Consider the following 10,094-nt stretch of genomic DNA (forward strand, 5'->3'; position numbering starts at 1 on the left):
ACAAGACGCCCAAATGCAACCCACCACCATTAGCTAACAACAAATAAGAAAACCCACACATCTCAGACAGGCTGCCTGCAGGCTTGTTTGCCCAGGCTGTAAAAATGGGGCTGGACTCTTTAGAGCAGTAGGATACAAAGGCTGATTGCTAAAAAAATGTAGCTTCTCATGAATGACCTCTTTATTCTACAGAAATAACTGTGCTATTTAAAAACAACGCTAAAGTTTGTTAAAAAGCAAGGAAATAATTGTTCTTATAAATACCCACAAAAATGTTTACAAGATAATTGTAAATGTAGCATTTTTAACTACAAATAAGTAATGCATGACTTTCTGTTTCCATGGGGAAAAATGCAACATAGGCCGAGTTCAAGGGAACATGCCGTTCAAGTGAGGCCGAAGTATCCTGATTTAGGAAGGTGTCTAAAGAACATTCCTACTCTTCAAAACTTGCCCAAATCTGCAGTCTGTGCAACACTTAAAATGTTTAAAACAACCAAAACTGCAATGAAGCATAGGATAATAATCTGTGATGCTGTGGGCCTGTCGCTTCCCAAGAGCCTCTTGTTAAGAAGGACACCATAAACTCTTTGAAACAGCAGAAGAACATCAATAAATAAATAAAGACCCAATTGGGCTCTGCTGGGAAACTAAAATCGCATTGTCATTTGGTCTTCAAAAAGAATAATAATCAGCAAAATATGGAAGAATCAATGCAGAAATAGTTAATCTGCAACCTTTACTGATCGACCCTCCTCTATTTCCATCTCAGTCACCACACCTAAATCATACAAATAAATAAATCAGGCTTCCAGAACTCTGGCTAATCTAAAGCGGGGGTCTCTAGTCCTCAAGAGCCACTGAACTGTAACTTTGTCTACATTTGTCAATGTGAGATTATGCAAATCTCTCAAGACAAAAAAAAAGGAATCTGTTCCAAGGCTTTAGACTGATCTCCATCAGGGGAACCTATAAATATTGGTCATGCAGATTACTATAGAATATATCACTCAGTAAAATCTAAATAATATTGTCTGAAGGTAAAAAGAGCAGCAATCAAGTATTCTTGGATAAAAATGAGCTCCCTCCTTTTTTCGAGCTGATTTTGATGACATTTGATCAGTAGCCTACATAAAAAGAAACGGTTCTTCCACTGTTTTTGACTGATGACAAACTAATCCTTGCATCGGTGACAGTCACTTGGCACACCATGCAAACCATGCTAGGATTATGTAAAAACGTACCAGATACCATTTAAACACCAGCTAATGTGTGTTTTTATTGATCTTATAACAACCTTATTGTCACAACTAAATAAAACCAAAAAAATTATGTTTTTATGTTAAAATGAAGTGTGATGCTATAAGCTAAAGGGGTGAACTGAAAATTTATGAAAAACCCAGGGAAACAGAAAGCCCTGCCAAGTTTAATTGAAGAAATATACACAAACACTAAAATAGTTCAACTTTTACAAGAAACCTGTCAGAAACTCCAAAGATAAGCAGATGTAATGGTTAAACCTGCTGTGTAACATGGTCTAATTACATATAATATTTATTTAGAAAACACTATGTGAAGAAGGGGAAAATTTCTCTGTTCTGATTAATAAAGTGTTCATTTACTGTTAGACCTGCAAGAGGAGGAAGAATATGTTTGCAGCTGAGCAGTAGAGTGGGTGAGGTTGTCAGCTTTGCACAGATAACATGAATGCAGCATTTGACCACAAACTTAAACTTAACTTCAGTAAGGAGGACATATCCCGCAAAATTCACCTTTTTAGCCCTTAAATACATTTTCTTGTGTACTTGTAATGCAGAAAATTTTAATGTATTCTCTCCAGGTGCTGCGTAGATATCTTTATATTCTGTTATGGTCATATTTTTCAATCTGTTCAGTTTTTTCTATACTCTATTACGTTTTTTGAAATATTACGTCACAGTATTTGCCGTGAAACTACTAAATAAGGTCATGAACTTCCGGCTAACCAGTTTCGAGCATCTGGCATTTTTACTTTTCGCTGCAATTTTGAAGTTCAAGCTCCAGAATGCTGGAGCTGCAAGTGGATAGGTCTAAATGTTCAGTTGTTGGGTGTATTAACCACTCAATTCATTACACCGTCCCCCAGCATCAGAACCTCTTCAAAGTGCCTGATATTTTATTATTCATGAAAATGTTCCTAAATCAGTGGGCAAATTCCTCTGTCTGTATGAAGCAAGGACGAGCGCCTTTAGCAACCTCCGCCAGTATAAAAAGGATTTGCTGAAAGACTTCATCTGATTAAGGAGTCAGTTCCTTAAGCTGCAAATAACGCTAAAATGACAAACTTGTGTTTGATATGATGTCCTAGCCATTGTTTTGATAGCTGTAGCTTTGTGCCTTCTGCTCATGTTAGTGCTGTGTGCTGCTTTTAGCTCCTGTACTGAGTGTTTTGAATTGTATTACTACATAAACAGTTTAGTATTGTTTATGCCGTTTTTGTCTTGTTTCTGTGCGGCAAGATAATTGTCTCTCTGTTATTAAACTTAAAAATTGGCCGAACGGGTTGGAGTGGACCTGGACGGGGGCGGGGTGTGATGTGCCTCAGTAGCATTTAAAGAGACGGCACCAAAACGAGTTGCTCAAACACCTCAGAAGAGGGGTAAATGCAGAGCCTGTAGAGCTACGATAACAAGGAATTCAGACCAAAGCATTGCAGTCCCACTTTAAATAGACCACAACTTAATTTAAGTGTGAAAACGAAGGATTTAAAAGCATGATATGTCCCCTTTAAACTGTGATTTTATAACAAGTGCAAAACATATTAAAAAACTGAATCTTTTCATAATGGTCCAGTGTTTTAGTTTGAAGCTTGAATGAGGTTTTTAGGTCAAATTGGAGGGAGGTAGTTAGCCTTCAAAGAGCACAAAGTGTTTGGATGATTTAAATCCTGTCCAATTCATTTTTAATAGGAAAAGTAATTATTAGAAAAAGGTAAACAAGTATACGCGCTATAAAGACCAGAAGTCATAGCGCACACATCTGCTGAATGCTGTAAATCCTGAATAGTGAAAACGGAGTTAATGACCAACTGTGACTGAATCTCAATTAAATTCTACTTGAGCCACAAACAACTTTCTGCTGCCCTGTGAGAGATCAGATATGACTGTAAATGTTGGTGTGGAAGGAACTGGGGATAAAGGGATGATAAAGAAGAAGGTAGCAGGACAAGGTGCAGAGGTCCTTCAGTTTCTTTCAAGAGTATCTGGTTTCTGGCAATGTGTCAGTGGAGCTCAGGTTTCTACAGGGCAGCTGCTCTACAGCCATGAGCAAGTTCCTAATGACAATGTAGACACTCTCTTATTTACATATATTACTGGCCTTTGAGTCTGAAGACGTCATATCACAAAGCACCTGGTTTTACAGTCAGCAATCATTAGATGACATAAAACTCTGCATTTATTCACCACCTTTCTAAATTATCCAAAATAATGACACAGACAGTAGTGATCCGTCATGACAGTACAGTACAGCTCTCTTTATCTGTGTCACAGATTAGAGGTCCTGGAGTTATCCACATGTAAAAGGTGACTTTCACCCTTAAAAATGTATTTAGTAAGTCGACCATCTGTTGATGCACACAAGATTTTTTCTATCTAAAGCATAATCGTTAAATTGCATATCAGACCATCTGACAACTTAACTAAACATGGTTTTTAAATGTATTTATGAATAATAAGCAGTTTATGTCCCTTCAGTCAGAAGCATCAAGCTGTATGTGGCATTGAAGGGCATTCATCTCAGCCCCAATTACAATATTTTTCAGTGGATATCAACACAAACGTCTGAATGAATGCATGCATAAAATGTAGGTGTAAATCTGTTCAAACGGATCTGCCTCCAGAGTTTGACTGAATCTATTTGTGGCAGTAGCTACAGCTGAGGAACAAGGCACACATATGCGTTGCACTTTGTGAGAAATGACTAACTGAAGGAAACAGCACGGCGGGAAGCCTCCACCATCTTGGACCGCAGCTGTTCAAGGATCCTTGTTCAACATTAAGCCCATGATGACACATTAGTCGGATCTCAACCTGCTAGAGGCAACAATTGCTGGGATATTATGGACTATTTGTGTAGAAATGCAGCAGTGGACCCCAATAGATATATCAATACACATGGAGTCTTCAATAAACATCCAAATATACAACCACATAATCCATCTTTAAACCAGTTATTGAATTGTTAATGACACCATTCAACCATTTTTGACATCAATGATCATCAGCTGTTTTTGAATTTATGTTAACCTCCCTTTTTTTTTTTTTTTTGCAAAATGAATCGATAGTGAAATCTTCTATTCTGTCCAAAACAGCCAATAATACATGCAAAAGACAACAAGATATAAACAAAAACAATAAATTATAATCACACTATAACATAAACCTACCACAAATTAAAACTGTCCAGAAAAAAGCAGTCTGTAAACCAAGTTAAAACATTTTAGAGTTTTTAAAAATTGTTTTTAGTGGTGCCAGCAAACGGACGCCAGCGCAACAACAGGTGGCTTTTCCCAATGTGCTGCAGAATTTAATTAGCAGTTTAGCTCCCAATCCCCAGCGGGAGAAGAGAGGCATACAGTGGCTAAATGAAAGAGTGCCACTTGTGACAGTGAGGCGAGTCCTCGTCATCTCTGGACTGCATGCTGGACAGGAGCAAGGTGAGGCTTGGGGATTTGGACAGGAACAACCAGAAGACTAAACTCTGCGCCTGTTTACACATAAAGCTTATTGTAAGTATAGCTTCAAAAAACAGAAGAAAAAATACAAAAAAGGAGCAAGTAGCAAACCTCCCCCCCCCCAAAAAAAAACAAAAAAACTTTTAAACTAAAATTGGCTGTTTATTAGCTGATCGAAAGACCATCACCCTAAAAGGTTAAAATCCACCAATGAATCTGGCTTTTAAGTTTTCCGTCAGGCATTCATGCCGTCATGGCTGCCTGTAGATAAAAGCAAAATCCAGGTTATCCAACAGGTTGTCTGTGAAGACACAGGAAGATCCTGAACCAAAATTAAGGCACCTACTGATGCTGACTGCAAAGGTCACATCTCTTCCTACCCCACAATTGGGAAGTTTCCAAGGGAGCACCAAACATGTACACTGAAAGTTGGAAGAAAGCTGCATTCTCTGATAAGAAAAAAAACAAAACCTTAACTGTTATTCTGGTTTCCTACCTTACAGAGTTTTCAGCACAGTGGATGAGTCTCCTCCAAGATCTTGGGAGCTTTTTTCTTTAATAAAATAATCAAGCCTGATTTGTGCAGGATTGTGAGGCAGGATTGTGAGGCGGGCATCCCTCGACTGAAAATGTTTGGGGATGGATAGCGAGGGAGATTTAGAAAAAAACTGACATCAAATCCAGACCGTATATGTAGTCAACGCAGCCCCCTTCACAAAATGAAGCACAGTTGCAACCAACCTACTGGAAACATTTCCATCAAACATGTCCGAAACGTTTTTTTTTTTTATTAAGAAATTGCCAAAAATGGTGGTGCTACTTAGTACGGAGTCCTTTTTATGACACTTTGTCTGCTTTACCTTTTAGAGGTGCCAAAAAAAAAAAAAAAACACTAACCAGTAACTCCACATGAGCGAGTGCCATCTTCACAGTCTACACATTTTCCCTGTTAATCCCAGGAGAAAGTCAGAGAACAGAGCAACATAGAAACTTACCCAATTCTTTGGAGGCAGGAGACCCAGTAGCATTCTCTCCAATCTTAGACAGTGCATCAAAATACAACTTTCCTGCCATGGACATAGCTGGAAAAATGATAAAATGTTTGTGAGAGGTGTCCGTAACGGTTGAGAACCAGAAAATGTGAAGATGTATTATATTTTATTAAATTTGTGTCCACCTGTCAAAACTCTGCTTATCAGTGCACCGAAAAAGCAAAACAAACCAAATAATACATCATGTAAAGCACTTCGCATTGTCTTGTTGCTGAAATGTGCTGTACAAATAAACTTGCCTTGTCTTACAGTAAACAAATAAAAATAAGAAACCCGGCTCACCGTTAACGGACTTCTCATAACTCTTCCCCAGGTTCACCAGGTTCCTAAGTCCTGGGTTGAACTGTTCCATCACATTCTGCAAGAACACAGTGGCCATAAGAAAGACGTTTCATGAAACATGAATAACGGGATTAAAATGTTAAGCAGCCAATACAAAAGTGGGTTTTTCAAATAAGGACGGATAGACAAATTGTCGGATAGATGGACGTACAGATTTATGGATGGATGGCCGGACAGATTTAAAGATGAACATATTGATCTATAGATTGTACGGCTCCACCAATACTGTATACTGAATCACAATCATCATTGCAATATCATTGTGTGCAATCCTGCAATCACATAGGACTGCTTGGATGCAATATTTGATAAGATAATATATTTGAGATGCAAATTTATTGTGCCAATAATATCTGTGGCCTGTTGAAAGGAGTTTCTTTTCCGTCAATGCAAACCTGTATATTTAATTAGGGGTTGAGATCCTTTAGCTCACAGCATGGTGAGGACATTGTGATGAAGAAAAATAAAGGAAAGAGCCAAACATTGTGAGTTAATTGTAATCTGTATCATCATGGCAATATTCAGCAACAGTATTGCAATTAGATGTTTTCTTGACATTGTGCAGCTCTAATGGATGCATTAATTTATGGATGAATGGATGTAGTGATGGAGTTTGCATGTTCTTCCTGTGCATGTGTGGGTTCTCTCCGGGTACTCCGGCTTCCTCCCACAGTCCAGAAACATGACTGTTAGGTTAGTTGGTTTCTCTAAATTGCCCTTAGGCGCGAACAAGTGTGTGCGTTGTTATTTGTCCTGTGTGTGCCTGTGTTGCCCTGTCATGGACTGGCGACCTGTCCAGGGTGTACCCCGCCTCCCGTCCATATAATGCTGGAGATAGGCACCAGCTTTCCCACGACCCAATATGGAAGAAGCGGTAGAAACTGACTGACTGCATTGATGCACAACTAGTAAACAGTGGTCCATACCACCCAAGTATTTTGTCTTAAAATAGTCATTAGTGATTCAATTCAGTTAGTTAGTTTTTCTCTAAAGCACCAAATAACAAATGTCATCTCAAGGCACATCTATCCATCCTAACAGATTATCTGAAAAGTGCTAATAACTGAGTTATGAGTTATTACATCTCGATTAAAGACAGGGATGCAACAAGTCAAAAATGGTAAATGAAACCAAAAACAAAGAACCTAAAGACATTATTTCCACAGTGCATAAAAGGGGAAAAACACTAGGAGCAATTTTTATTTCTAGCATTCCTTCACAAACCTCAATGAGATGAAAAAATGTAAGAATAAATTTGTAGTATCCTACCAGAGTCGTGCCTATTAAATAAAATCTTAGATTAGGTGTAAATCCATGTCTACAAATGATCGAACCGCAGTGAAGCGCACCAAGTCACCCACCCAATCAATATTTTATGAGTCATGTAATGATTACCCAAGTCAGATTCTCGCCTTTAAGTCAGAAAGTAACATTTAAGCTAAAGATGTCTCTCAGAATATGATAAATGTTGCAAATTATACAATCAAAATAATTTGTGCTATGAAATTTTATATCTAATAATCCAACTACAAAGACAGAAGCTGTTATTCTGTCAGACTTTCACATTATGAAATGTGCAAACCTTATCTGCAAAGCCACATAGTTTCCATAATGGTTATAAGCATTTTATTACCATTAACTTTAAGCAAGAGGTGATGGCTGCTGAGGAGCTTGCTGTATAATCTTACCAAACAAAACACACAGGCGCCTAAATTATTAAACCTGCAGTCTTTTTCCTGAATTTCACCACTTCAATGAGCTGCGGGGGCTGCCCTAACAATACGCCAGGTAAATAAAAGCTGTTCAAAAAAACTAAAGGCTTGTAAGAAAAGCCTTCAGTCTCCTTTTTTCCCCCCACTCTAGCTCTTTATAGACCTTTAATGTGCTACCTGTGGAGAGTAGCATCCAGAGTGTAAGACGTGGCAACTGTTGATGTTTTTTTTTTTTTTTTCTTTTCAGTCTCAACCATCTTTAAAGAAAACATATTTAAGAGGTATTTTACAGGGAAAACCTCAATCTCAATGGTGTGCAACCATTGAGATTGCTTATTGTCAGTATCTATTTTTTTCTGTTACTTCCAGAACATCTTAAACCCCAGTCAACATGTGTATGTGGCTCCTATATGGATTGCACTCACAATGTCATATGGGACCCAGTTGGGTTGGCAAAATGCATTGCATATTGGCAAAAGCAGTTGGGTACCATATGGAGCTCTTTTCTGGGTCCAACACTGCAGTCAGTCAAGTTTCACATTGATGGTATTAAGGAAATAATTTTAAATTAGGCAACACATCTAGGGTCCGGTCCGTATGGGGCCCATTTGAACTGAAACTGTTCTGCATCAAACCTACAAGTGGATCCCAAATAATTTAAATATGATTAAAAAGTTTTTTTTCCTCAGTAAATCAATTCCAAAAGCGAAACTGATGTGATATAAATCTGTTACACACAGTTAATTTTGATGATGACAGTTGTAGCCTATGTCCTGGTTACCTCCATGTGTAACGCCTCTTGAAGCACTAGCACAATCCCACTGCTTTTGCAACTTTTTCTACCAGATTTTTTCCTTCCACTAAGCTTTCCATTGATATAATTGAATACAGTCTATTGAACAGCCACCCTCTTCGGCTGTTTTGTGTTGTTTTTTTTTGTGTTAGTTACTGTATTTTTTTATTGGTTTTGTGTAATATTTTTATTTTCTAAAGATAGCTATTTGTGTGTCCGCTGATAGCTATAATACCCAAAATAAATTAAATACATCCCTACAAGCAATTTATTTAGAGCCTAAACAAACCACTATTCTAATCATATGCTGCCTGAGATAAGGCTGAAACTTTAAAAGACAGCGCTTTCATAATGGAACAATACAAACGGGGTGGGGCCATTTTCCTCAAAACCAGTGATTCACCTCTCCAAAAACCAGATTTCTAAACTCAGGCAAAACCTGCTGGAAAACCGCTTTGAAGCGTTTACATGCAGTAAGATTAAAAAAGGCAGAGCTAAACAGGCCACTTAGGTAGCCAGCTATATTTAATTGAATATTTAATTAGTCCTTATAATAGTTTATCTTCATCCATACAAGTTGCCATGTTGCCAGTGAAAACTAAAAACTATTCCCATTTATGTCAAGTTTATTAAACGTCGCTTTTAAAATAAGAAGGAATCAGCTTTTAATTAGTTAACACCTCTCCAGCTTTGCTCTGCCGCATGAACGTGTAGGTATGGAGGAATTTTCTCCCCCGTCGTGGTCGCACCTGTTGTCTTCCCAGCTTCCCATCTAAACCAGTAGCCATATACCCACCTTGTATGTATTTTCGGCGAGCTTGTTCGCTTCCTCCACCTTCTTCGACATCTTTATTCTCCTCTCGACGCCCGAATAAATGGAAAAAGAGAGATTTTCCTCGAACTTGTTTCTCAGACACAACACCAACGCGAGCCCCCACCCCCCCACAAAAAAAAAGAGGAAAGAATGACTCCCAGGAGAAGAAGTGACCAAAACCTACGGACGTATAGATTCCTTCATAGCCAGCAGGAAACGCCAAACTCACACATGTTGACAGAAATAAGACAAAATCCGGCTTCAATGGGAGAAAGTGTAATTTTCTGTCGCTGCCACTGCTGCACGGCACTAAAAGCCTGAACTGTCAAACTTGTTGTAGGTGGCTAGTTCACAGAAGGGGAGGAGACCTGTGGAGGGAGGTATTATTAGCCTATTTTAACCCTTAACTGTTTTTGTAACTCTTATGAAACTTCATAATGATTATTTACTCGCACACTCATCTGTTTAACTAAACTGGGAAACGATTCTTAGTGTGACAATAAACCTAAATCTCAAATTAAATTTTTGTCGTATTTGTATTTATTATTTTAACAAATCCTTGTAGGGACACATACTCTCCATATAATCTAAGAGTGAGACGCGCTTTCCCCAATGTAGATATGTTTGTTTGATTTTCGCACTTTTAATTGATCCAGTTACTCAAAAC

The 10,094-nt window shown here is 38.2% G+C and overlaps 1 protein-coding gene across 2 annotated transcripts in view; it reads right to left on the reverse strand.

Annotated features, from left to right (window-relative positions):
• Window positions 1-9,766, reverse strand: part of LOC124862339 (brain-specific angiogenesis inhibitor 1-associated protein 2-like protein 1) — a 50,998-nt gene extending 41,232 nt beyond the window's left edge. For both annotated transcript variants that reach the window (XM_047356197.1, XM_047356198.1), the window contains exons 1-3: window positions 9,410-9,766; window positions 6,049-6,124; window positions 5,710-5,796 (exon numbers count right to left, since the gene is read on the reverse strand). In XM_047356197.1, the coding sequence (XP_047212153.1) occupies window positions 5,710-5,796; window positions 6,049-6,124; window positions 9,410-9,460 (214 nt within the window). In that variant the 5' untranslated portion in view covers window positions 9,461-9,766. The remainder of the gene's footprint in view (window positions 1-5,709; window positions 5,797-6,048; window positions 6,125-9,409) is intronic.
• Window positions 9,767-10,094: the final 328 nt, after the last annotated feature.

The sequence above is a fragment of the Girardinichthys multiradiatus genome, chromosome X (assembly GCF_021462225.1).
Source record: "Girardinichthys multiradiatus isolate DD_20200921_A chromosome X, DD_fGirMul_XY1, whole genome shotgun sequence".
NCBI classification, from domain to species: domain Eukaryota; kingdom Metazoa; phylum Chordata; class Actinopteri; order Cyprinodontiformes; family Goodeidae; genus Girardinichthys; species Girardinichthys multiradiatus.